This window comes from Branchiostoma belcheri, unplaced genomic scaffold, assembly GCF_001625305.1.
Source record: "Branchiostoma belcheri isolate BF01 breed outbred unplaced genomic scaffold, Haploidv18h27 scaffold2, whole genome shotgun sequence".
Lineage (NCBI taxonomy): Eukaryota > Metazoa > Chordata > Leptocardii > Amphioxiformes > Branchiostomatidae > Branchiostoma > Branchiostoma belcheri.
This window is the reverse complement of record NW_017803490.1, coordinates 2,745,611-2,772,855: the sequence shown is the minus strand read 5'-3', so window position 1 is coordinate 2,772,855 and position 27,245 is coordinate 2,745,611. Positions and strand designations below refer to the sequence as shown.

Here is a 27,245-nt window from a genome sequence, read left to right as displayed (position 1 = left end):
TTAGTGTGTTTCCGTGTTTTTTTTTCTGGGAGGGACATTGCCAGGAAGTTAGGTCAAAAGTCCCAGAAAAGGGTTATCTAATTTCCTGCCATTTTCCTGATATATGCATGCCTGTTGCCTTTTGCCAGAGAGCAAAAAAAAGTATTTGTACTATACTTTGCATTTAAACAGATACCAATTTTTCTCGTTTTCTCCAGACTGTATCTGTATCTGTATAGCCGGTATAACACACCAGCTTCACAGGCACGCTGCGTGGTGGCAGCTGGCTACATTACACCAAACGACTTGTTACACCTAACCCTTGAACATCCAACTCTAAACATTGTCTAAAGCTATCTAATGATAATGCCCCTACTGTACTTGGTGCAGTGATTTCCAGATGAGATATAATTGGACTGACTACAGTAACGTGCAGCAATTTAGATCTGGAATGTAGGCCAGAGTCAGATATCAAAGACTTCTGTCCTTGAAGAGAGCCGTCTAAATCTGCCTGATGTAACATTGGGGAAAGGACATCTGTACAACTGTAGGGTTATGTAACATGGGCTGAACCATTAAACACCAAGTAAAGGGGGTGGCAGCTGGGTGGTAGAGATACTATTTTAGACATGCGGGGAATAGTTCAATTCTATGCACCCGCCACTGTCAATAAAGATTAAAACAAGAAATGAAAAACTCATCTTTCATGCAGGTCTGATATCTTCATATTTGTGTATTATTTTTCATTTTAATGCTTAATCACTGCATGTTTGGGCAGAATGTTCTGCTGTCAACATGTCATCTACATTGCAACTCATTGACATTGGCAACAAGACTTTCACATTATGTGACAACAACAGGTGTATTTTTTTGTCAAAATACAAAAATGTAAGATCTATATTCATAACAACATTTTGCACTATCTAAGACTGATTCTAACTAGACTGATTGAATGTCAATAAGTGTCTTCATTTGTGTTGTATTAATGTTTATTGTCAGCTGGTCTCTGAAGAGCTGGTTTCAAACAGTTTCTCTTTGAGATGTTCCCTGGACAGGTAACCATTGTAGAACTCCTGAGCATTCAGTTTCTTCTTCAGAAGGATGCTCCTGAACCCAACCCAGCCATCCTACAAAAAAAGTACATAAGTTTTTCAGTTCCTTCACTTGTGATATGTGTTGACTAGTTCTGTCAGTCCATTTTAGTGATGCTGAAGAAGAGTGATAATTTATCCTGTAGTTGAGTTGTAGAATATAGTTTGCCTGGATGTCTAACCTTCATAAATGTAGAAGTACATTTCATTTAGTCAGACAAGAAACAAAGAGATGAGATTCATTTTGCCTGTCAATCTCCCCTCACTGATGTTTGTCAACCTTCTCTGTTGTGACAAGCCCACAGCTCAGACACCCAAAACAATACTTCCGTACCCAGAAGAAATACTATATTGAAACTGGAAGATATTGTGCCTACACCTACCTGACATCTGATACAGACTGAGTTGGTAGGTTTGTGGTAGTGGGCACTGCCTGGTTTGGGGTCTGTTACTGGGAGGGTCAGACCTGAAAAATAAAGTCAGTATTCAGCTTGGAGGCAATTAAATCATTGCATTACATGTATATCATTTTATACAGTCTAATAAATGAAATAAAATAATTACTCACCTTTGGTTATATCAGGATCTAGAATGTCCATGAGTTTCACTGTTCTACCATTCCAGATGCTCCTGAGAGGCAACTGAAAAGGAAAAATTCCATTTCTAGATGCTCAAACAAGATATTTAGAAACTTTCTGGCACACTTCATGAACAAAAAGAGATCAGACATTAAGGTAACAAATATAATAAGCATGTAGTTGAGATCCAGTATATAGTATATAGTCCACAATATAGTTTGGATACATGTGAATGCCTTGTATGTACATGTACACAATGCAATCCAAAGATGATCTATTTTAACCAATCCATCTCTACCTTTGGAGACTTGTCCCTCAATTTGAGGGACAAGTCTCCAACGGCAGTTGTCTTCAGCTGCCGGACGAGAGCAGCGCCAGGTGGGCTGGCGTAGTCAAGGCGGACCTTGAGCGTAACCAAGTCATCCAGCAGCTCGCTGCAAGCTTCCAAACCGGAACCAGCACGTATCCCTCGATATGGATCTGCTGGGGAAGACGCATGCCCAAATGTGTGGGTCTCAGATTCACGACCTGTTATCCACCTTAAACAAATTCACACGAAGGCCGCCGTGTCAACTGTAACCTTCACTTAGGTGTAGGGACTGACACGGTCATCCTACTCGGAAAATCTGTATCTGTATATCTGTATATGAATCTGTATCTGTGCATGAATCTGTATCTGATTGCAAATAAAAAGATATCGAGTGATTGCCATAGATCTCTACCTTTTGACCGACACTCCTGTAGAGCCTGTCAATCTCCTGACTGCTTTGCTCCGCCCACCTCACCCAGGATTGGTCCACTGACAACTTTGGTGCTGAAATTGCTCAAGAGTCATTAACGAGAAAGAAGCAGCCATGGTGCATAAAAAAGACAAAAACTACAGTTATATCCCTACTTTGACTATTAGCAAGTTTCATTCAAAAAAAATCCTAAGTAATACTATGTGCATAACCAATGTCATTTATGATACTGATACATACCATTTGTAGCACCAGTAGAAGGTTGCTTTACAGCATTTTCCAATTTTCTTGGAAGATCCCGAAGACACTGCAACAGCTAGTAGGAGGAAACACATAACAACATAATCAATATCAGAATATATTACCACATAAACAAAAGTCTCCAAAAAGGCTGCTAAATCATAATTTTTTCGAAATGTCCAATGAAAACCATGCAAATGTGAGTTTTGATTCTACCAACATACTGATTTTACCATATCTGCCCCTCTATCAAACAGCATACTGCCCAGCTGTACAGCCTGACATCTGTCTGGTACTGGCACTGACTCCTGCTGTAGGATTGGACCTACATCAAACCTGAACACAACAAAGGGAAAAAGAAATTTAAGATTTCATCCATCTACTAGGCTCAAGGAAGTATTTAGAGTCATTGTGAATTTCTTGCGACAGGATAAGGCAGTGAAAAAGCAGAAAAAAAGACAGGAAATGTGATAACCTTTTCTGGGACCTTTCTGGAACCTTTGACCTAACTTCCTGTCAGTGTCCCAACATGCATGGCATATGACAATGCACTTATCTAAGGGAACACCAAAAAGTGGCCATAATGGCCTTATACAGAGGTGATCACTGGTTTGACAGTTATTAAAACGTACTGTGGCGTGATGTGGATGATCGTGACCCCTGTGACCTCATCACCATGGAGAATCGTGTGGAACACCGGCGACGCCCCACGCCAGCGAGGCAGCAAGCTGGGATGGATGTTTAGGATGCCACTAAAAAATAAACAAAAACAGGCAAGTTAGAGCAAATGGTATATCAACATCATTCAGCTCAACAGAAATGCTAGTATAATTGTGTCAAGGTAGAGACTCCAATTTGGTAGAATTGTATCTGTATCTGTATCAGTATAGCCGGTATAACTGCCCTTCGGCATAACACACCAGCTTCACAGGCACGCGGCGCGGCGGCATCTAGCTATATCACACCGAACGACTTGTTACACTCAATCTTTGCACATTTAATTGCAGGAGTTGTTTAAAGCTTTCTAGTGATGATGCCCTACTGTGCTTGGTGGCAACGAGTTCCATTGTGATGATTCTATGTCTGCAGATTCTATTATATTCACAGAACAATCATTCTCACTTACTATGGAAAAAGTCTGATGACCTTCTTCGGGATGAGGAACCCAAATGAGGCCACCACCCCCACATCAAACTGGTCACATGACCCTTGCAGGGGCCAATCGTGGAGAGGCAGGTGGTGCTCATTTGCATATGTCCTGACTGGAACCCTCTTTGGTGAACACACCACTTCTAATGCTTCCACAACTCTGTCTGCTGACTTGGTCCTGAGAGGGGAAAAAAGCCGAATTTGATTTAAAAAGTTTCAATATTAGATTTTAATTTCAACGATTTTACTGTGTCTACAAACTTACCAACCAATTTGACAAAGGGCAAAATGTGCTGTATATTGTATATTATATATATGTGTGTATATTGTAGACTCCTCTCATGAATGTACCTGGTATTGTTGGCCTTTAGCTTCCTCAGAACTTCCACTGAAAATTCATCACTTCCAAAGAACAAAATCCTCCATGGTGGTCCTGATCTCTGATTGGCTGAAGAACTTGCACTCTGATTGGTCAAAAGTCCTGTACATATGCATCTGCCTGACCAATAGGGAGACTTGTGGGGAATGTATTCTGTCCTCCAATGCCTCCAATGTGTTCTGAACTCCCATTGGCTGTTTGCACATGTTTTTGAGAAGTTCTGTTTTAGTTGTAGTTGCCACAGGTAGGATGATAACCTATCTATAGACTTTGGTCTTGATATACAGGATGCAAAATACATTCTATAGGCAGTTCACAAGTTCTTGAAGTTTTCCTTGGTCAGCATTTCTCACTCTCAGGATCAGCAAGTTTCATACATTTCATACATGTATGCCTGGGGATGATTTAAAGAAACAGGTAAGTAAACAAGCATACACAAAGCAAATATCTCATACCTCAGTTTTCTGTGAATTTCTTGTTTATTTTTTAAATTATTGTGATGGAATGTCTGTGTATTTCATTGGCCCCAATAAGACAAGAGACATGCTCAAATGCATGTTAGCAGGAGGTTGAAGACAGTATGAGAACAATTCTTTTTCAGGACTGCTACGGGATTATGTAGTATCATAGTAACGTTAACGTTAACCTTATAGTTTGAACATAATTTTTTTTTGTCTTCAAATGACTGTCAGACACCCACTGTATGTACTTGACACTGTAGCCCAACACTAGTACTATATATCAACGTAGTAATATTTTAATATAATAGCGGTTGACAGTCGACGTTTTGGTGGGGAACCGACCGCAAGCGCTAGTGTGTGTTGACCACCTTTTATAGTTGGTCACGCCCCCCTCCCAACATTCCCTCTTACCCAAATATAACCATTACAACTCACTTAAGAGTTATGTGTTAGCACTTATATGATATATCACAATACTTCTATTCTGCTGAACAAGAGATGCAGTGAAATTTGACAACACAGTATGGCGTAAATAAGCACAATAACCTGAAATCGAATCGGCCCGACTTTTTCCTATGGGCGCAGCCATCTTGAAACAACCCCAGAATCCCTTGCGAAAATTTGTAGTTTTTTTGGCGACGCCTCATAAATCGATGTATGGTCGAACTTTGGAAACAATGTTGTTGTCATTCCTCAATTGTCCATGCAGGCAATGAATATTAAGATAAAAAAGGACAAAACTAGAAAACTATTCTTTTTAACATCCCTTTAGTTGGCTATTGTGTGCTATGTCCCCATACGCTTCCAATATAAGTTTATACCTACAAGTAGTGCATTATATGTGCATATATTACCTTTTGAAAACGCCCTAATAAAAAGTACTTGGAGACATCGATAATCCCTTTCAGGAGTTTTTTATTGCTTCAACAAATAATTGAAAGACGACAGCTGTAAATATGCATGAGAAACTGATGTAAACTTCACATCCATACTACTAGTACTTGAAGTGTTTGTCAGCGCACAACATAGAAAAGGTTTGTCACAACATGTGCCACATGTAATACTGCACACGCAGAGGTTGACAAGGAGTTACATCTTCTAATAGACCCTGAACGTTTCGATGCGGTACTGGCGCTCTACACACGCAACAGAAGAACTGATACCATCCATCGTGACGGTTCCCGGGAGCCCGCCGGGGTCTGTGAGCGCACCGGCTTCGGGAAATTTTTACCGGATGGGATTCAGTTACCTAGCTATATGATCACAAAGATAGGTGTGGGATGGTTGCCAGACAACAGAATAACAAGTTGTAAGACACGTAATTTTGCGTGTGTATAAAGGTAAAGGGCTACCATGACACGGCAGAGTGAGAAAGAAAACCCAGCTAATATGGCACTGTGACCAAAAATACTTGACTGAATACTAGTATGTTTGTATTGTCTGTATGTCCCTATGGGCAGCTGCCATACCTCGCGGCTCCCTGACTGTCCCTTGTACATGTAAGTTACTATTCGTAATAGATACAAAAACAACAGTTCCTAGGTTAGACATCCAGGTAATGAGATACAAAATATAGTTTCCTTGTGAGAGTTTTTATGTCATATTGTATGTAAATATGAATGTGCAGACCACAGGAAGAAAAGCTTCTTATGAGGCTAATTGTGGATCTGAATAAAACTGAAAAACTGAAAAATGTCACGATAAATAGGACTGTAAGTGTAACTAATACTCCACGAGCACAGTTCTTCTGTTGTGTGTAAAAAGCTTGCCTGTAATGTCGTATACTGGGAGTAATGGTCCATAAGAACGGTCAAATGAGAAGTAGACATTTTTACTGAATGGTTACTTGAACCGTTTTGTTGGAGACGCAAGTAGATAGCTGAAGATAAACCACACAACAAGCTTGCAAATCTAAATTTGTTCAAACATAGAACAACAGAACGTCGTATAGTCTTGCGGTCGCCATGAGCTGTTCAGTCGAGTCTTCCTTTCTGGCCCAAGACGCTGGTTTCTTCACCTATGAGGCAAAAGATCTATTTTAATCCTGACTGTTTATTACAGTTGACAGTTTAACCAATGAGAGGATGGCAATTAACGTTTCGACCAATGAGAAAGTGGCTTTATTAACGTTTTGACCAATCGCAAATTCTAAAATAAATAGCTTCTGTGGAGAAATACTGGTCAATTTTTAGTCAATGGTCTAACTTTGTTTTACTTGATAATCAATTAAAAGATATTTTTTTTCGTTTCTAGTGATCTTGAACTGAAATAAGTGATAATAGTTTTGATAGTTAAGATATCTTCAAGATGACATACCAATTTTTTTGACAGTGACACTAACCTGGCCTTAAGACACCCCGTTGTGAATGCCTGCATCCTCATCCACACTGGTCAGGTAGCACTGGTTCACTTGTTCGAAGCAGTACAGAGTCACGCCAAGGTCCTGGAAGGGAATAAAGGCTCATGTCTACACTCGCTATAAGTAGAAAGTTATGTTTCATTGGCAAAATGCAGCACAAACCTAGCGAGTTTCTATGGTAGTGCAGCAGAACTTCCAGTATATCATGAATGACATGGCCATTTTGGAGATAACGTCTGTGAAGATTGGGCATCCAGGTAATAAGATACAACAAAAACCAGTTACTCATACAACTGGATATTATTTTTGAAAACGGTCAGACGTTTCAGGTAGTATCCACTACCTTTCGTCAGTGATACTGGAGAGTTGTCAGCGCTGTACATTTTGGAGATTTTGGAGATTATATGGAGGGCATTCATAGAATGAACGGACGAAGATGAAATGAAAACGTGTAACGCTACATCCATACCGGGTCGTAACAGCGCTTGATGTCAGAGCCGTTCCCAGACACGTAGACGGTCTCACAGTCTTGGACTTCGTCGAAAGCGAGTTCCAGAGCAAAGGGAGTGTCGAAGGCCCTCCCCAATACAGTCACCTTATCCTGTAACACGCCACATATAAAACTTGTAGATAGTTTCATCGGGATAATAGGAAAAATCCTTCCGCGTTCTAACCAACGTTCCGGTAACCGTTCTGCTACCTTCCTCAGGACAAAAGAGGGAACTATTTTGCATATGCTCATTTGCATATTCGTGATCTTCCAAATGAGACCACGACCTGCAGTCGCAAGGTGGCGTTGCAAGAGGAAGGATGCGGTCCCAAACGTGACTGACCTTGTATCCCCCCCCCCCATAGATCACATGTTTACTGTATTCATTGAAAAAAGATAGCTATAGGGCGGTCTTCCATGTACAGTGAACCTCTATATACAGTACATAACATCGGTTTTTCTCTCACAACTAGTGTACGATCGATAGATTCTTTGGTAAATTGTACTGGTTTGAGATGACTTTCTTTCTTCCACTCACCTTGTGCTGAGGAGCTCCTGCAGCTTTCTTGGCCGACACAGATCCCGTGACGAAGCACTGCCTCTGCTGCTCGAAACAGGTCAGGATCCAGCTCTAGAAAGCGACCAGAAATACTGCATTTATACATAAATTGCAAACGATGAGGTAGCCATGTAAATACATCTCAGATCCATAGATACAACTTAGGCAAAGGCATACTAGAAAATAAAGCGGCATGACTCGAGTATATAAGGCAAATATAATACACCCGCTCTGAGGTTTAGACGGTGTCGTAAAGCATGGTCATTTTCTATGAAACTCGAATAAACCACCGAGTGAGCGAAGTGAGCAAGGTAATGTATTACTAGTATGAGGTGACTCCAAGAAGCGACCATGCATTATGACAGCTTTATAACATAATGACCATTCACATAGGTACTAAACAGGTGAGATTTGAACATTTTTAGATCCTGTATTCAGAGAAGCTTTATAAACTAGCTAGAGAGAGAGGAAAACTGTTTAAACGGTGAATAAAATAAGGATGAAGAAAAACTGTGGTGCGCCTTACCCCGTCGTAGCATCGCTTGATGCCGGTGCCCACACTGGACTCGAAGATGACTTCACAGTCGAGTCCGTGAAAGTCGATTTGAAAGGCGAAAGCCTCGGACATGATGCGGCCCACCACAACCACGGTGTCCTGCATCAAATGATGTACAATAGTCATACCAAATCGTCTGGAAAGCGGCTGGAAAGAGTAGAATTTGGCCAAATAACATGCCGAGGGTGTTGGTCTACTAGATAGTACAGTTTCTATCTGGCCAATTTCTACTCTTTCCAACCGCCTCCCGAAGCGTGCTGGTAGAGGCTAGCGACAAAGTTCTAGAGTTACTGCAAAGTTTAAATATAGAATAGAGGCAAAAACATAAGCAGTGACAACAGTTTTTTCATGTGGTCTATAAAAAAACGAATTTCAAAACCAATTTTCCTTCCTCCTACCTGGTTGGCCGGTTGCTTGGTCGGTTTTGCGGGTGCGCCGGTTTGGTCCGTGACTTCGGTCGGCATGGAGTAAGTACCGGTCCCCATCAGAACCAACAACACCAACACGGAAAACTTCATGGCTCTGAGCTGAGGAAAAATCAGCATAGATTACTGACTTTAGGCACGTACAAGAACTAGACTAGCCTCTACTAGCATAGGCTTCGGGAGGCGGCTGGAAAGAGTAGAAATCGGTCAAAAAGAGAGATAGCATCGGCCAAGAGAGTTGGTCCGCTAGACTAGTACATTTTGCCGCACCCCAGAGCGGCAAACTGTTCTCTCCAGCAGACCAACTTTCTTGGCCGATGCTATCTCTCTATTTGGCCGATTTCTACTCTTTCCAACCGCCCCCATAAGCCTGGTAGAGGAGGCTAGAACTAGACTAGGTGCGCTTGACTGCATTTAGTGATAGTTACGGGGGAAAAGAGAATGCGTCGACTCTGGATAGGAATTGGCAAGACTGTATTAAACTACTAGTATTCAGAAACAAGAAACTCCTACGTTTTTACTTGAAGATAACGAAATATCATCAAAGAAGAAAGAAATCAGTTGAAACCTGCATATTATGGTAAAATGCTTAGCGTACAGCGTAAGTGTAAAAAGAGCGCCAAGAAAAACCAGAACTTACCTTTCACAGAGAACTTTGAAAACCGCAAGACAGTAAGACTGAGTTTCTTGCCTTCTCGTCGCTCCTTCTGACTTAAGTCTTGTGACTTCCCGTCTTTTATAGCCCTCAATGTCATAAATTACCGTCATTGGCGCTAATCTTGGCAAACCTCTATATTGGTCTTATTGCGTAAATGGTTCTTGTTTCGTGTATTTGCTTTTGGTGAGTCTCTAAGGTGATAACATTGGAGGCTTTTCATAGCCTTTAGAGCACGTGAGAGTCCTTAAAGTTCATACAAGCTTCCGTTCTTTGTACCTGAGCAAATATCAGGAACAAAACCACGCCTAGCACTGCGTTGGTCCCACCAGATGTGACGTATTGTCTTGGATAGCAAACTTACCGTAGACTTTGTACAATGATGTCACATGTCTCAAACAGATACAATTAACCTTTGTACCAGAGCCAACGTGCAAAACTACATCTACTATATATAGTAGTGCGTTGGTCCTCCTATGTGCCCGTCCGCATTCGTCGTAATATCGTCTTACGATCTTCGCACGATGGCAAACGATTCGTGTGCTAGTCGTGTTTATATTCTGCAAAATTCAAGCTGCCTTCTTGCGGAAAAGGCTGTCTTAGATCCTCGTCGCCAGTCATTTTTGTCAGACTACTTTAAAATCTCCTCAAAATCTTACGCGGATGTGGCCGCTCCCTATAGGAAGCGATAGGATATAGGAAGTGATGTATTATCATGGCATTGTATTTGAATATAGCACACTTTGTAACGGTCCATATGTATATGCATATCTATTGCATCAGTCTGTATCCTTCCCACTTTTAAAGATAAAGGTATATATTACGATAAAGATAAATGTATACATTACGTGCCTAACCCCATGTAACACTGCGATTGTCGTACATGTATGCAATGCTCCACGTAGCCACCACCTACAAATTGTTACAACGTACTTAAATTCTCTAATCTCTGTCTAATTCTCTGATCTTCATAAGAGCAATATCAGGACTGGCGCCCTGATGTAAATGACAGTCATCAGATATCGATATAGACATCATCAGATATGTTTGTTGGATGAAGACTAGGAAAAATTCGATTACAAATGCTCATGGATTAATCTCTTGAAACATGGTGTCAGAAGTGGGATATGCTCTTTACAATGGCGTACGACATCAAAATTGGGCGACGTCCCACGATGATTGTTTCCCCGCCGTAGGACATTAGTGGTAAGGCGACATGTTAACAACTACATGTACATACCTCTGTGGTACAGGCAATTGACGCCGTCGTGGGGAAGATAAGATTCATTGTTCCCAACTTTATTGATCTCTCGTTTGATGACGCCCAATAACCGATGATAAATGTTTGTTTGCTGTGCTCACAAAGGTGAAGGAGACCCTAAACAAGAGAAAGCAGGAACAGGGGTCAACTTAGCCATGACCTGGCGAAGGTCGATGACCAACAACGTGCTAGTAAGTTTGGTACAGGTTTGGGAGCTAATTTTGCAGAAAAGTGGATGTAAAGTGTCTTTCCCAAGGACACAATAATAGGGCCTACTATAGGGATTCGAACCCAGAACCTTCAGATTCGAAGTCAAGATGACCTTGCCGGCCCAGAAGCGATTGTTACCACGGTAGTCAATTAAAAACCCTGGATACAAAGATACAACTTGCAATTGCGGCCACCGCCCTATGGCGTGACTTTGGACAACTTTGGACACCCTAACTTTGGCCACTTCACCCTGATACTGGACATTTCTTCTCATTCTCAAACGAAATGTTGACAATAAGTTGTGAAGAAGAGCATTTGCAAAATAAAAACAAAACATGCAAACAAGAGTGGCCCCACAACCTTGACCGGTCAGCCGACCTTACGGACCTTTGCTGCAGACTTGATTAAGATGTTATCTATTATTCGACATCTTTACAGCCGCAGTCTGGACTCCCCGGGTTGGAATTGCGACGTAAATTAAAGATAGCGCGCAGCCTTTTAAAGATGTTTGCCCTTCAAAGATTAATGTTTTGTAATGGTTTGCTCGGTTTATGAATGGTGAGGAGACAATGGACATCAAAGAGAGTAGCAGGCGGAAACGCCCAACTGAAATGAAACGGCTTGTTCTATTGGCTGACAGTTTTACGACAACCCCGGACATAATACATGTATAAATGTAGAGTTGTAAGGGAATTGTAGACGGACCCGATAATTATCTGAAGTAGATTTAGAGAAATACATACGAGTCTTAGTCATACTGACCGGTCACCGAAACTCTTAGTCATTGACATTTGTAGAAAAATTGCAATAGAAACAAAGCGTTGTTCCGTTACTTGAATACTTTGACTTGAATGTCTGTCTGTCATTGTAGGGGGCAACAAAATTCAGAGAAGTCATAAAGGTACTAAGTAACGCAAAAACGCTCGGATGAAGCTTTATCAATGCACGGATGCCATTGTGTTCGTGAGTTCTGATGACCGGTCATCTCAATACTCAATTTTCTTCTTCTCAAGATAATGTTATATACTAATACAATCACTGCTATCCAAATAGCTTACAAATACGAAAATTGAGGTTGAAGAAGTTAATGTAAAAAAGGATAAGATTATTCTTAATTTTGACCGTCTACCAAAACTCATGGCCATTGTGATTGTCTGATTGTCTTTTTTTTTTCATTATAAAAATTGGGTATCATAGTGTATGTTGCAAATTGATTACACATATATTGCAAAGTTTAGCAAAGATTATGTCGAAATTTCAACCCTGTGACCAAGACTAAGGGACCCAATCTTACCCTGTTGGTCTGACCATGGAGTCTCTTTTTACCTCCATGGTCTGACCGGTCACCTGAACGCCAGGTCATTGCCACCGGTACAGGACTGTATCAAAGCGATGTAATGTTACCTGGCAGGTTTATAACGGCTCGGCATATTTGTGTTGCCAATGGAAGGGTTTTGAAATTGTCTTGGGGAGATAGATATGTTTATAATGCTTGACTGCTTGCCTACGTACCTATGTGCCAAGACCATGTAGGTGTACTGAGTCCCTGTTGCCTTGACATCTTTCAGACTGGCAAGGTGGTGGTCTTGTGGTTAGGGTTGCTGACTTCCTGAGAATATATCTAAAGGTCATGGGTTCGAATCCCTTACGAGCACTCATGATGTGACCTATAGAAATACACTTCAAACCTATTTCCTCACTCGACTCAGGTGAAATGAGTACCTAGCTTCGGTTAAGGACGTCATCTACAATGTAGGATGGGACGTAAAGACAGAGGTCCTGTATACACGTATTTGAGGAAGATGTTTTTGTCTATTTTCTTTATGAAATGTAAACTTCACAAGAGAGAAAGATAGCTGATTAGCATCGCATATCCGAATACCATACTCCACAACGGCGGAAAGGTAGATCATATTGAGGAAAATGTACGTGTATAAAAAGAATGTTCTCAACATAATGCTGACCGGTCACCCAAACTCATGATCATTGCATTGGCATTCGCACACAACTACACCAAAGCAATCGCGATGTTCCGTTACTAGGCACACTGATGACAGCCTCTCAGCACCATACCGTCTCTTTTCTTTTCTTATGGTAATAAAAAAGGGGGTGTGTTATGGGGTGTGTCTCTTTATAATGTTTGGTTTTTGAAAATAAATGTTAGTTTTATAAAGCTTGTAAAGACTTTGAACTTACAAAAGTATGGACAGAGGGGAATTCACTACCGCCAAGAATGTAAAGTGTTGTGAAAATGTCTAGGCGAGGAAACAAATCGCATTTTAACTGCTGTATTGTACATGTATGCCCATTTAGAATCTGTAAGAGCTTCAGCGTAGCTGACGTAGTCTAGTGGTTAGTTTTCTGTCTCTGAACCAATATATTAAATCTCTGCTGTTGTCTCTACATGTACGCTAGCCCAACATATATGGAATACTATACATGTATATGCCACACAGAAAGACAGAGAGTTGGTTTGATAATGTTTAATTACATAAAATCTGTATCAGTATAGCCGGTATAACCGCCATTCGGCGTAAGACAACAGCTTCGCAGGCACGTGGCGCGGCGGCAGCTGGCTATATCACACCGAACGACTTGTTACACTCAATCTTTGCACATTTAATTGCAGGAGTTGTTTAAAGCTTTCTAGTGATGATGCCCCAACTGTACTTAGTGGCAAGGAGTTTCAGTCTACGATAGTTCTCAATTCTTAGTTGATAACTCTGATATTTGAAGGCATGTCTGTTTCTTGTATGCAAAAGAGTGTTCTCAATGTTGACCGGTCACCCAAACTCATGGCCATTGCCTTGCACACAAATTTACCGACTTGAAATTAACCACGATGCTCCGTTACTTGGGAACATTGACAGCCTCTGAACACGTGTACATTCGTACCTAGGCCGGTATTATAGTCAGGGCAATTAAATCATTAACGTGGGTGTGCTTGGGGGTGTGTCTCTTTACAATGTTTGTTTTTAAAGATAAATGTCCATTTCATAAAGGGTGAAAAGACTTTGGACGTCCAAGAAAGTAGGGGTAGAGGGGAATTCAGTCCGTGTGAGGTCAAACTGGCCTTCTTTGTTCTGATAAGAGAAGAATTTGGTGTTATGAAAACGTCAAGGCGAAGAAAAATATCAGTTTGATGGCTTCTCTGTAAGTTTTTTTAATAAATCATACGAAACGAAATACAAGACAGCGATGGTGTACCCAAGGTTTGGTATATCAGAATTGGGTATATATACAAACTTTAAGAGTAGAAATTGTCAAAATAGACAAATAACAAAGGGCCAGGGACAGGGTATAGCAAATTTACGTCTTAGATTGGCAACTCCCTGGCATATCATCAGTCTATTTGGCCGGCCAATTTCTACTTTTTTCAGCCGACTCTGAAGCCTGGTAAAGGCTATCCACGGGACATCACACGGTGGCACATGGGAACTAGCTTTTGCATCGCCATTGTCAACGCCTATCAAAATGATCATCTGGCCGACGAAGAGGAGGAAAAACATTAAGACAAAAACAAACTAAGTCTTCTTTGTTTAAGGCAATCACAGTCTCGTGAGAGGTGTTTAAACAAATGTACACATGCCCCCCTCCCCATCTCAGAGGGCCCGTGCTATATTTAAGGCTACCAAATACGGGTTATGGAGCCGCAACATTGCCTAAAGGGTCACAGGGGGTCAAATCTGTTTATATCTCTCACTACAAACGGACATAAGGAGGGGTAAGTCCTGTCTCAGTACGTATTTTGGTTTTGTTTAACACACGACACGCCGGTTGGGTTTTCTAGTAACACTACAACCAGCATGTGCAACGTTAACATAAATAGTAATACCAGCAGTACGAATACTTAGTTGGTGATTCTGAAAACAATAATAATATATTGCTGGTCGTGATCATGCTGCAGTTACTGTAGAAGAATAATTTGATTCAGTCATTAATCTTCGTGGGGTGCATTTCAGTTTTCATTGTTTAACAGTATTTCTTGGATCACTTCAGCCAAAATTTAAAATTAAAGAAAAAAGACACTCCCGACCTACCGACCCTATTTGTCATTGTTGAAGTTTTTCTTTTTTAGTGATGTGGGTCTACCAGACTATAATAATTATGTATATTCAAAATTATAATTAAAACATCTTCTCAGTCAGTTTCAGGTGAAAATGAGTCGCTACCTTCCCGCCCTTCTGCCGGGGCACACCCCTAAAGTTCCTGCCCTCCCGCCAAACGTAATCGTGGAAGGCGGGCTCGTATGCACATTTCTCCCGAACGGGAACATGGACTTCGAAGACGAAGGCCACGGTCAACTGGTCCTCGACGGCTTACGTCGTCTTCGGGAAGAACCCAAGGTAGCCAATGACGTCAACTGTATCGTAAAGTATATTTTCGAAGACCATTGGACCGCTGACGTCATTTCCGGTGAGTTTGGTTCCTGCAGCGATGCCAGGGATCAGAAGCTGGTACTGCAGGCGCTGGGCGATTTGCGACTGTGCGGCAAATACGCCAACATATCTCTGTGCTCGGACGACGGAGGGATCGTGGAGGGTCACAGAGTGGTTCTTGCGGCCGCCTGTCCGTATTTTGACGCCATGTTTCTCAGAGAGTTTCAGGAAGAAGGCAAACAGAGTATAGACATACAAGAAGTCCCCACACAGACCCTCAAACTTGTGACTGAGTTCGTGTACAGCGGAAAAGCGGTCCTAACCGAAGAACTAGTAGAAACCGCGTTACACGCTGCGTGTCTGTTTCAAGTGAGATCTCTGACAAAAGCATGCTGCAAATTTCTCGAAAGGCAGTTGGACAATTCAAACTGCGTAGCGGTCCTAAGTCTAAGCGACATGTACGCCTGTACAGATCTAGAAGAGAAGGCAAGATCTTACATCCTGCAAAACTTCTTCTGGGCGAGCGAGAGTGAAGACTTTGTTTTGCTCCCCTGCCATATGCTGATTTCCCTTATCACTGACAAACGCCTGACTCTAAATAGAGAGAGTATCTACGAAGCGGTTATAAGATGGGTCAGACATGACACTCAAAGCAGACAACAGCATCTACCTGAGTTGTTAGAAAATGTCGGACTGCATTTGTTGAACGAGGGTTACATCATGACTAACTTAGACTCCGAGTCTTTGATCTTAAGATCCAACAGGGCGTTAGCTCTCTCAGCACAAGTCAAGAAGCGTCTCTGGGATCACAAGAAGACGGCGTGTATGGAAGACGTCATGGTGATCCTAGGGGGTTCTGGGTACGAGGACGATCCCATGAAGCTTCACGTCGTCATGGCGATGGAGTGGTACAACCCAGTCTCGCGCAGGTGGGGAATTCTCGCGAGACTTCCGCCCGGCATGTACGACACGTGTCTGATGGCGGACGCCATCGACAGCGACATCTACGTGGTGTCCACGGCGGAGGAGCCGGTGAAATTCTGCCAAGCGTGGCGCTACAGCGTCGTCAACGACACGTGGAAGACGTTACCGCCCATGACGCAGTACAGACAGGCGTATTTCAGAGTCGTTGCGCTGAACGGTCAGATTTACGTTCTTGGCAACGACAGGGAGTTGAGCCATCAACAACCGTGTGAGAAGTACAACCCAAACTACAACACCTGGACAACTGTGGACCCGCCACCGAAAACACTGAAGAAATTCAGTGTAGCAGTTTGTAACAGCAGGTTTGTGCTGTTACATTCCTGTGGACATTCCATGCCTGTGGACAAAATTTCTGTACAATTCCTAGAATTCTTGCAAATTGCACACAATACTGTACCATTAGGCTCCTCCCTAACACGTCACCAAAATCTTACGACGACCTGCGACTAAAGTTGCTATACCGTTACTTAATAACGTACACCCCAACTTTCTTTTCTTCAGGTTGTTCGCCATGGGTTTTGCGGCCACGTCAGACGAGGTGGAGATTCTGAGTCTGGACCCTAAGACTGACACGTGGCAGGAGGAGTACACGCCTTCCTTCAAACCCAGGAGGAAGAGTTTCCACACCATCTGCGTCAAGAACCTCATCTACTTCATCGGCATGAGCGGCAGTAAGGTATGCCGCGCCCCCTTACGACTTTTTCTAGCAATGAAGTTATCAGTTGTGTGTGCACCGTACGGTACAGCATTGTCGATAATCACAGATAGCACCGTATGATCACATGGATCGGATAGATGGACAACCTAGAACCCTGGTATACTGAATTATAGCCCCCCTTCAACTCTCCGATTTTCTTGATGTTATTTGCTCAACCGAACCATGTGAAACACGTACATATTGGACTCGTGGTGCATGCATGGTAGCCTGGGTTCCATCCTGGTTAGTTTACGTCCGCTCCCACAGTCGTGGTTGGTGGTTGGTGGTAGCGACTGTGGGAGCGGACGTAAACTAACCAGGATGGAACCCAGGCTACATGCATGGCCCTATAGGTGATACTATACCGTATCTATCCTTGGAGCCAGACTAGTATCGGACCGTTAATCGTTTCCCTTCAAGTAGCCAAGAGGACTTCGCCCGCCTATCTACCGCTACGAGGAGTGGTCGGCCCTATACTCCCTCGGGCTCATCTCCCCCGTAGCGGTAATTTCATAGGCGGGGGTAGTGCCCTTGGCTACCGACGGGAATCAGCTAACGACCCATATTAGTATGGCTCCCAGCGTATCATTCTCTCCTCTTCTCCCCACATGTAGGTTGACGCGTACGACCCAGAGAGACACGAGTGGGTGAAAGTAGCGCCGTTGAACGGGGACCACTGGATGGGCGCCATGACGGTCATACACGGGAAAATCTTCATCTCCGGGGGCCGGTCCCGTCAGAGGTATCTCACTGAGGTAAATATTGTTTGGTTTTCCTTTAATGCCCACTGATCATTCTGGCATATCATTTTCACCTGAGTGAAGTAAGGAAAGTCGTGTTAGTGCCTTTCCCAAGGGCACAACGTTGGTGACTTGGCAGGATTTGAACCCGGGACCTCTTGGTTCTAAGCCGAATGCTCTGCTATTCGACGTTACGCCATATTCCATGGCAGGGGTGACGTAGTTGTCATAAGATGAAATAAATCAGAAAATAGATTATGAAATACCGCCCCCCCCCCAAAAAAAAGCTGTTGCTGTACCATAGAAAGCCGCCAGGAGGCATACTTTCCCATCATTTTTCGAACACCTTCCCACAAACCAAGTCATTACAAAACTTATGCTGTCAGTACTCGAGCATTATAAAAAATATGACTTTAATCAAAAGTAACAAACGTTTTGCAGCATTGTTCTCCCTTTATTTTGTTTTCTTTCTTACCCAGAATGTGGAGTGCTACTACCCAGAGTCGGACAAATGGCGAGTCGCGGCCGAGATGCCGATACTGAGGCGCGGCCACAAGTGCCTCACGGTCGCCAAACCGGTGGGGAAGGAAGACAAGTGCAGCATGCCGTCTGTAATATGTAGCATTTCTTAGCCATACTATAGCACCCCCTCGTGATGTTATGAAGAACTGCAGAAGATCGCTACTGGCCTAGCCTATACACGACTCCTCTTGTTTTGTAGCATGAAAGTTCATCTGTGTTGGTACACTATGAAATAGAGACTAAACTTTCTCTGCCAACACTGGATATTAGAGCTCACAGACCTACCCTGAACAGAGACGGGGGGCGACACAAGTTATCTGGCCCGCTACTACGGTCACGTGTCTCTGACGTCACGTTCCATTGAAGAGTAGACGGGTTTATTCCGTGAACAAGGTTGACAGAGTCAGCCGAAAATTTGGGGTAAGTCCCAAGCCATTCCAGTGTTAGAAGGGAAGGTTAGTCTTCATTTCATAATCCAATAGTTTTATTAAACGGCCTCAAAGACTCTGATCCAAACTCTACATCTGCTTGATGATTGTGGTAGCCTGGGTACCATCCTGGTTAGTTTACGTCCGCTCCTACAGTCGCTACCACCATGTAGCGACTGTAGGAGCGGACGTAAACTAACCAGGATGGTACCCAGGCTATGATTGTGGAGCTGCGCCTCTAAATGAAGTTATAAATGAGGTTATGAAGAACTGCATATACATTATATATGAATCAAAGAACTGATAAAGTAGTAACATAACATGAAAATGAAGTATCTATTTACATAACATATATGCCTGTAGAAAGCTAGATTTTGTGTTCATTAACTAGTTTCTTCTAGCCTTCAAAGGACAGTTCAAAAGCCATTTGTGTATGAGGGAAGTTCACATCTGAGAACATACAGATACGTGTCACCTAGATAAAGACTGACTTTATAGTGTCTGCCAATATTTCTAGATTTCTACAAGTAAGCTTTATTTGGCTAGCAGAGATTCCAGACAACTTTATTACTATAACTATAAAGGCCACGACAAATACATTTTTTGGATGGCATCCTCTCTCAGACCGTCTCTTCTTTTCATATTTATGATATATCATTTATCTGTCATCCACATTCCGGCATGGCAACCGACATATTTGCCCACTTTCGGCATGTTGACCACTGTCAGAGGGAAGCAAAATTTCTTTTTTCCCCAAACAAATCAGGCGAAAATTAATACGCGGGTTGATGTCATCCATAAAAATTACTTGCTGTGGCCCAAGCCCAGTCATAATGAGTGCCATATTTGGGAGGGTACACACTGTAAGCAATTTTATCATTTTATTTCAATCTCAGAGCATAGCAAAAATATCTTCATCCAATGTATGTAACTATTAATTTAAATAATAAAATATACTTGAATTGACGACTTTCATACTAAATCGAATGATAAAATATACTTTTATAACAATATCGTTGCAGTATGCCCTATGAACAAAATGAATTATTCCATTTCCGAGTGACCTTTCCCGGGAATCTGAATACAATACATGTGAGTTGTATAACAGTGGGAGCCTTTGAATATTCACGTTCCTGGGCCCTCCAAAGTTATATAAAGTAGTTGGCGGGAAAGCGAGGCGTGTGTTTGGGACCATTTCACCTAGAAAATCTCGCGTATTATCGGACAAAATGCCGATCAGAAGCAAACGATCACTCTCTAGCAACGACAGGAAGCCTCCTAGATCATCCAAGCAGCCAAAGGTGAGTGATTTTAGGAGAATTCGGACGCATTTGGCGCGAAATCGGGCGATGCAGCCTGTTCCCCCTCACTGGCGCCCCTGAAATTTGAGAGGTCATACAAGTTCACTACAGGGGTCTGATAGGGGATTGGAGTATGATGATAATTTTCATAATGTTTCATAACTGATCAGAATAACCTTGTAGATACCAAAAAATATTTTCATTAAGAGAATTATGATTATTTCGTTGAAAAGTGTTTGTCTAGAAGATAGATATACGCTGGAGTTATTTTTTCGATCCTTTTATACGGTGTAGTGGTATCCCCCTTTCACTTCACTAATCTCAAGATGGCGACCTATCCTCGTTTGGGACAAAAAGTTCTCCAGAACTTGTTGCATATTTTCGCAAATTTTGCTTCATGGCCGGCCTCCACTGGCGTGGAAATGTTCAAGAAAGAACCAGGTAATGTAGGAGTTTGATTCCGTGACGATTTTTGAAGGCTGGGTCCCAGAATTAGTGGAATTTTTGCCGGCGAAGAAATTTAGAGAAAAGCCGAGATTTGCATCCATGCACGCCGTGCCCCAAAATTTCTGTCACCTCGTGAAAGAATTAATTTACAATCTTCTGAGTAATTATCCTGAAAGAAGCTTGGCTGTGTTTTTAGTTTAAAGAGTAGCGGACGGGAGCATAATAATTTTCGTGGCTTGTTGTGATGAGTTTCAACCGCTAGAAGTCGTTTGTAGTTTGGCCACTCTTTCCAAAAGGGAGTTGCAAAAGGGATAGAATTTCAAGCGGCACAGTCTTTTGTTGATCTTTGACGTAAGCCTTTTGTTTACGTCTCTTTCTTTGTCCGTCAGCCAGCATTTTGGTTAAGTTGTGGACATAAATTATTTGAAAGAGTAAAAATTGGTAGGAAACTGAGTCTTTGATCTCTAAAGATCATGAATATTCGAGCATAGTTCTGGATCTGGGTTATGAATATGTTAATCATCTTTTGAAACAGTGCAAGGGTAGGGAGGAGGGCTTGGGCATATTTACTTTATGTACTGGAATTTTTCATATTAATTAATAATCTAATGGCATGTAAACAGGACTCGATGTGTAGTAATTCTTCGCTTTGAAAAGGCACAATTTTTTTGCAACGTATTTTTCTCAAGAAATGTATTCATGTTTATGTATTCAAGCACAAAGTTTGTATGCTATTCTCACAAGTCTTTGTTTGCAAAGTACTCTAATTTAAAAGAGTGGACATCTAAAAGCAAATGATTCTGATGTGGTGTTGACAAAAGTCAGGAAATTTGACAAAAACAAATACACACTGTTGTTTTTGCCCACAAAATCATCAATTTTGATCAGAAACTACTGCACTTATTTTGCAGGTCATTGTTTGAATCAATGAGAAGGTTTTCAGAACAGATTTTCTTCTATTACTACAGGTTGAAGTAGTCATTGTTGACAACTTGAGTGACAAGAGTCCTTCCAAGTATTCTACTGCAAGCAGTGACTCTGTTCCCCTCTCTAAGGTACTGTATTTGTGTGTTTTTTCAATGCTTCATTTTCCTATATAGTTTAACTTTTCGATTGTTAGCACTTAGAATTTACTTCGATATATCGAGCACTTTTGTTAAAGTTGATGATTCTAACTGAAGGCTGTTTTTACTCATGAAAGTTGCCATACTTTAATGTGTGACTGCACACCAATAGAAGACAATGCAGATAGGTTTCATAACATGCAAATTTTTCTTTGGGAGGGACAAAGAAGGTTGAATTAGTACCAATGAATGAAGTTGATTTACATATTCCAGCACCAATGTGGGAGCATTTGACATCTCGAAAGTATATGTGAAAGCACACTTCAATATATTTACAGTTTTAGAGTTAGAACAATATCTAATAACTTATAAGTCTGTGTATTTGTTAGATACCAAAAGGATTGTAAGAACAAAAACCCTTTTATGTTTTCTTGCCAAACAGACCTCTATTGTGTATTTGCATTCGTCTGTGTATTATCTCAGAGATTTGCACTACTGTAAATATTGAAATTTCCACAGCATTTTTATTCTTTGTTCTTTGGTTACTTCAACAGTGATGTCAAAGGAACCCATGAATTGTCTTGACTTTAATTGTGTCAAGAATTTTAAGTCCCGCAAAATAATTGAATCTACAGTGGTTTCTAAAGAAAAGTAGCTCAGCTGGGCATCTGTTTGTCTTCTATTTGTCCAGCTGAAGCAAAGAGCTGTGAGAGCATCCAAACGCAAAGAAACACCAGCTAGCAAGAAGCCCCCCAGGGATGCCCAGAAAGTCCTTTTCTCCAAGAGTAGAAAAATCATCTCTAGTGATGAGGAAGAAGAAGAAGAAGATGAGTTCTCGAGTGAAGAGGAGTGGTCCAGTGAGGAGGAAATGTCCAAAGATGAGAAGAAGTTGAGCAGTGAGGAGTCTAGTAGTAGTAGTGGGGAAGAATGGAGAGCTACAGGTCCAGTCAAAAGAGTATGTATAGATTTGTACCTTTGCCAAGACTATTGTATATTTGGCAGAGCTTGTGTGTGTGTGTGTGTGTGTGTGTGTGTATGTAGGTATGTATGTATGTGTGTGTGTGTAATTTCGCACAATAAATTTTGCTTAAAATCTTTATGCCAAGAAGCTCTTTGAAACCAATCATCTTTGATCTTTGAAGTATTTTCCCTGTAAAAGTAACTAAACTACTAAAATGTTTTTAAAAATTCTTTTGCAAAAATCATGGAAAAGGGCTTGCTAGCAACAGCTTGAAATAACTGTTTTAGTTCGAAACATTTGAATTGAAACATATAAGAAGGCTATTATATGTACCCTTAACATGTGCTGTACTGTTTCTGTTCTGATTCAAAATCAGAAGAAGGCTACTAAGCCCAAGAAAGTTGCCAAGCCTAAGAAGACTGCTGGGAAAGCAAAAGCAGCTGCAAAGGACTCTGGGAAGGATGTTGAAATTATCGGAGCGAACCTGGACAGTGATTCAGAGGATGATGACGTCCCAAACTCTGCAGTAAGTGTGTTTTTTGTACTTGGGTAACTTTAAACTTAGCAATTAACCATTTTGATCGATTGGTTGATTGATTGATTTAAACTTGAAAAAAGCAGCTCCCCACTCTGCTTGCTAACAATGTGTAGAACTAGAAAGATTGATACAGTTTTATTCAAGCCAATAAAAATAATTTGGATTATTGTCAATATAATTAGAGGCTCGAGTAGTACAACAAACTCCAAAAATCCTCCAATGAGATGAAGCTACACACTTTATAAAACATGGCCTTGTCAGACAGGCCAGGATTGGTGGCAATGCTGGATGTCATGTCAGTATTGCACTTGTCCCGGCCTTTCTGATTGGGCAAAAATCTACTGACTACCCTGTACTGCCTCTTAACAACTTTCATCATTGTTCACTGGGGTCTTAGCTATTCAGGACGGGTTTTTTTTGGGACAACATTTCGGTAACTGTTCAACAACAGAGCTCGATAAAGTACAGTCAGGGCTCGAAATTCATTTTTGGGAATAGGTGCACTGGTGCACCCAACCTAAAATATTAGGTGCACAGAAAAATTTTTAGGGTGCACCATGTAAAACAAAACCTAATTACAGATCTTACTGCTCCTCTTCTGAGATTAAATCTGAAATGGGAGCTAACTTCAAAATCAACAACAAGTACTACAACAAAGATTTTCTGACACTTACAAAATGCAAAAATATTTGGGTGCATTAGTGCACCCACAGAAAAAAATTGGGTGCACAGCTCCAATTTTGGGTGCACAAAGGTGCACATGCACCCAGTATTTCGAGCCCTGACAGTGGATTCATTCCTTGAGTCAACCATCATCTAGTTGCCCCTATGCGGCTCCAGAGGTATTGCTGAGGGGCGACTGCACTGAGAAATTTGTCATGACAAGAAGGTCGTGATAGGTGGCAATGTTGTACCCACCTCAATATTGCACTTGTCCCGGCCTTTTTGCTTTGGCACAAATCAGCATGTACTTAAGCTTAAAAATCTTCAAGGTTTAGATATCTAGATTAGTTCCTGTACCTTAACAAGTTTGGTCAACAATTTTTTTAAGTTATACATCTAGCTAACTTGTGATTAAGTATTTGTATAGGAGTTTACATATATTAAATTTCTAAGTAAGAGGTTGTAAAAGTGTCCCTAATTTTCAATTGCTAATTAACTTGTTAAAATCACCATATCAGATTTATCTTAACCCAGGGCTCGAAATACTTTTTTCAGCCAGGTGGCGCATGTTGCCACCTGAGTCAAAAGCCAGGTGGCGCCATCAGTATTCAAGTGGCAACACTTCCAAGTTATCATTTTCTTCAAATCTGCTACTTATATCTATTACGTTTTCTTCTAGTTAACTACTTAAGTTTTATGTTATAAAATAAAGTAATGTAAAGAACACAAAAGCTCTCAAACAACAATGTTTTAATAAAGAATGCCACCTTTACATCACTTCATCACAGGGCTGCCGCCGTGGGAATGCCACGCCTCTACATGGCGGCACACTTATGCGGGTGGTGTTACGTGCGCCATGTTCTTCGTTTGCACAAGGATAATGTTACTCTCATCTGCCAAATAAACATACCCCCCGGAATAAACATACCCCCCCGGACAAATCTTCAAAATCTAATAAAAAATGGTATTAGCTCCCTTGATTAAAAAAAAAATTGGGCATAGGTTCCCCGGATGACCCCTAACCGGGGGCCAACGGTGCTTCCACAAGTTCAACAAGTGAAAAATACATGATACAAATTGTACATGTACTTATTACCTGGAACTTGGAGCAAGTATTCCTAAGGTGTTACGGACATAATTAATATATACCAAACTTTTTAACCCAATCATATTTCCCAAACAAAATCACGTATTGACACAGCTGAACAAATAACAATGTGATTATGTCTATAAACTCATACTAAAAAAATTTTAGAGACACTCAATAAAGGAAGTAAGAAAGAAAGAAAGCATGCTCTTAATATCTGATTCTCCCAATTGTAAAAGCCCCCACAGCATCCAACCGCACATTCATAGAAACAACATTATATTCTGACACTAGAAACCAATAAATTCGGAAAATTTCACGGTAATGTTTACAAATTAACCTTTTAAAAATACGAGTGAATTTTTATTTCTGTCGTTGACCGTAAAAATTTTTTTTCTATGCGTGTAATACTAGTACATGTATCTTGGACGCTTGGATGCTATCTTCACCTTTGACCACATTGTTGGAAGCAGCGTCGGCCATTTTCATTCTGTCTTTCGAGCTGTTTTTTCCGACAAATTTCAACCGTTTTAACATTTTACGGCCTCAGAAACTCATATAACGACGAAAACAACTTGTAGTTGTTATTTTCATGCGTAAAATTTCTTCTGGGGATGGATTATTTTTCCGCCGAGCCGCCGAAAACTTAGCGTCGCATGCGGTCGGTCGGGCGGCCGGCAGGATTTTGTATCGGCGCGCTTTGCATGTAAACAAGGACAGTCGGAGTTGTTTACATGAAAATTGTGTTGTGAAACGCCAGCGAGGTGTCTGATTTTCTACCAATGAGAACGTTTTCTTTGTGGCGTCATGGCGAGATCGACAATTCATCGACAATTCACAAGATTGTGCCGACAATGGGGCCCGATCCATGCGATTAGCGGCTCGATCCACGCAAATTATAGGTGGCGCGCTGCGCCACCTGAGTTTAGGAATAAGTGGCGCCAAGCAAAATCAGGTGGCGCCGCGCCAGTGCGCCACCGGGTATTTCGAGCCCTGTCTTAACCTTCTCCTTGCTGCCTGACTACATAGTCTCTACAAATTTGGTGCCCTAACGGCTACCTTGGCAGGCTGATAGGAACATTTTCTTGGTTACTAGGCTGGGCACTACATGTCTGAGTACGAGAAAAAACGTCTGCAAAACATCAAGGAAAATGCAGCGTTCTTCGAAAGCATCGACCTTGCGTCAGCCAAGAACGACCTTAGCGAAGTCTCTACCTCTGCCAAGAAGTCTGCACAACCGAGGGGTCTGAAGGTGAAAAAGCAGTAAGTTTTGTTCCTACTTACACATCTGTTTCCTCTTCTTCTTCTTCTTCTTCTTCTTCAAACCAAAAAGGTCAATGACCTGAACCAGACTGTCTGTCACCATAGTAACTAGTGTTGGGTTACATCATGTTGCAATTTTATAGTAGGAGGGATTTATACTCCTGTCTGACCATATACATGAATGTCTTTGAGTAAGAATTAACTGAGCAGATTATATGTGAATGTAAACATTATGCATTTGCTTTGCAAATGTTACCTTTCTAGTTTTACTGTATTTTTGACTGTGTACGCTGTGAATTTTTCAGGTATGAGTCAAGGTTGCCCCTGCCGCCACGACCACGCTCGTTGCGACTACAGAACAAGAACCCAGAGGGCGTTGACCTCCCACCCAGACCAGAGCCTCTACCTCTGTACCAGAACTCGCATGTAGGTTTTTTTCTTCTTCAGTTTTTTTGTTTTTCACTGAGTACTGAGTGAGTGATTTTTTTTCAGCAACTTAGCTTAGATTTTATAGTTATTTCGAGAAGTTGCCTGGTTTATATTGGAAGAAAAGTCAATTCTTCGGGTAGAAAACTCTGAATGGTTTTGTCCTTTAGGTGGAAAGAAGTGGTCCAACCTATAAGCACTTCTTTGTACAAAGGCACATTGGTGTCAGACGAGGCTTGACTGGCAAACACAAAGGAACACCTTTTGGGGTAAGCCCAGAAAATTTTCTTTACAATCCAGTACAAGAAAATTTGATAAAGGTGTTCCTTTGGGGGATAGAAGTAGGTTTTAGAAGCTCGCTCACTTAAGGTTTGACTGTGTATGAAAATGGTTTCCTTCTGAAATTTACTCTTGTCACTATGCACCAACATAGCCTGGGTACCATCCCCAGTAGTATATTCGCAAACTCTATAACTGGGTCTGGACTTGAACACATATGTAGCGTCTGGAGTCTAAATATTCGTTCAGATTTTGAACGAGCGCGCTGATTGGTCCTACTCGTCTAAGCCCTTTTTTGGGTGTGTACATATTAGGTAAGGGCTGTTCGGTATGT

General features: G+C 41.5%; 4 protein-coding genes across 5 annotated transcripts in view; 2 read left to right on the top strand and 2 right to left on the bottom strand.

The window, feature by feature from the left end:
- Positions 1 to 738: 738 nt before the first annotated feature.
- On the bottom strand, positions 739 to 4,551 carry LOC109469001 (methionyl-tRNA formyltransferase, mitochondrial-like). Its single transcript, XM_019767389.1, has 9 exons — positions 4,129 to 4,551; positions 3,755 to 3,955; positions 3,260 to 3,380; positions 2,862 to 2,978; positions 2,629 to 2,704; positions 2,371 to 2,462; positions 1,639 to 1,711; positions 1,454 to 1,536; positions 739 to 1,106 (listed from the first exon to the last, which is right to left on the bottom strand). The coding sequence occupies exons 1-9, from the start codon at positions 4,455 to 4,457 to the stop codon at positions 975 to 977; spliced, it is 1,224 nt and encodes a 407-aa protein (XP_019622948.1). The 5' UTR covers positions 4,458 to 4,551; the 3' UTR covers positions 739 to 974.
- On the top strand, positions 4,520 to 18,612 carry LOC109468999 (kelch-like protein 21). The gene is made up of 5 exons (XM_019767387.1): positions 4,520 to 4,573; positions 15,281 to 16,797; positions 16,997 to 17,171; positions 17,807 to 17,947; positions 18,412 to 18,612. The coding sequence occupies exons 1-5, from the start codon at positions 4,547 to 4,549 to the stop codon at positions 18,562 to 18,564; spliced, it is 2,013 nt and encodes a 670-aa protein (XP_019622946.1). The 5' UTR covers positions 4,520 to 4,546; the 3' UTR covers positions 18,565 to 18,612.
- Positions 6,957 to 9,730, bottom strand: LOC109469000. Its single transcript, XM_019767388.1, has 6 exons — positions 9,647 to 9,730; positions 8,980 to 9,108; positions 8,552 to 8,680; positions 8,005 to 8,097; positions 7,446 to 7,577; positions 6,957 to 7,060 (listed from the first exon to the last, which is right to left on the bottom strand). The coding sequence occupies exons 2-6, from the start codon at positions 9,097 to 9,099 to the stop codon at positions 6,965 to 6,967; spliced, it is 570 nt and encodes a 189-aa protein (XP_019622947.1). The 5' UTR covers positions 9,100 to 9,108; positions 9,647 to 9,730; the 3' UTR covers positions 6,957 to 6,964.
- A 1,420-nt stretch (positions 18,613 to 20,032) lies between the features above and the next one.
- Positions 20,033 to 27,245, top strand: part of LOC109468967 (WD repeat-containing protein 76-like) — a 14,478-nt gene continuing 7,265 nt past the window's right edge. The window contains exons 1-7 of one of the 2 annotated variants that reach the window (XM_019767343.1): positions 20,033 to 20,183; positions 21,599 to 21,685; positions 22,386 to 22,649; positions 23,032 to 23,181; positions 26,040 to 26,206; positions 26,512 to 26,632; positions 26,803 to 26,901. In XM_019767343.1, the coding sequence (XP_019622902.1) occupies positions 20,112 to 20,183; positions 21,599 to 21,685; positions 22,386 to 22,649; positions 23,032 to 23,181; positions 26,040 to 26,206; positions 26,512 to 26,632; positions 26,803 to 26,901 (960 nt within the window). In that variant the 5' untranslated portion in view covers positions 20,033 to 20,111. The remainder of the gene's footprint in view (positions 20,184 to 21,598; positions 21,686 to 22,385; positions 22,650 to 23,031; positions 23,182 to 26,039; positions 26,207 to 26,511; positions 26,633 to 26,802; positions 26,902 to 27,245) is intronic. The other variant, XM_019767344.1, reaches the window with a different exon arrangement.

Coding starts and splice junctions, on each gene's coding strand:
- LOC109469001 (XM_019767389.1), bottom strand. CDS start 4,457: ATGTATTTTGCATCCTGTATATCAAGACCAAAGTCTATAGATAGGTTA. Junction 2,705..2,861: donor TTGATAGAGGGGCAGATATG/GTAAAATCAGTA, acceptor TCCTCCTACTAG/CTGTTGCAGTGTCTTCGGGA. Junction 1,712..2,370: donor ACAGGAGTGTCGGTCAAAAG/GTAGAGATCTAT, acceptor TTTCCTTTTCAG/TTGCCTCTCAGGAGCATCTG.
- LOC109468999 (XM_019767387.1), top strand. CDS start 4,547: ATGCCTGGGGATGATTTAAAGAAACAG. Junction 16,798..16,996: donor GTAGCAGTTTGTAACAGCAG/GTTTGTGCTGTT, acceptor TCTTTTCTTCAG/GTTGTTCGCCATGGGTTTTG. Junction 17,172..17,806: donor TCGGCATGAGCGGCAGTAAG/GTATGCCGCGCC, acceptor CCCCACATGTAG/GTTGACGCGTACGACCCAGA.
- LOC109469000 (XM_019767388.1), bottom strand. CDS start 9,099: ATGAAGTTTTCCGTGTTGGTGTTGTTGGTTCTGATGGGGACCGGTACT. Junction 8,681..8,979: donor CCAAGCAACCGGCCAACCAG/GTAGGAGGAAGG, acceptor CATTTGATGCAG/GACACCGTGGTTGTGGTGGG. Junction 7,578..8,004: donor CAGGAGCTCCTCAGCACAAG/GTGAGTGGAAGA, acceptor GGCGTGTTACAG/GATAAGGTGACTGTATTGGG.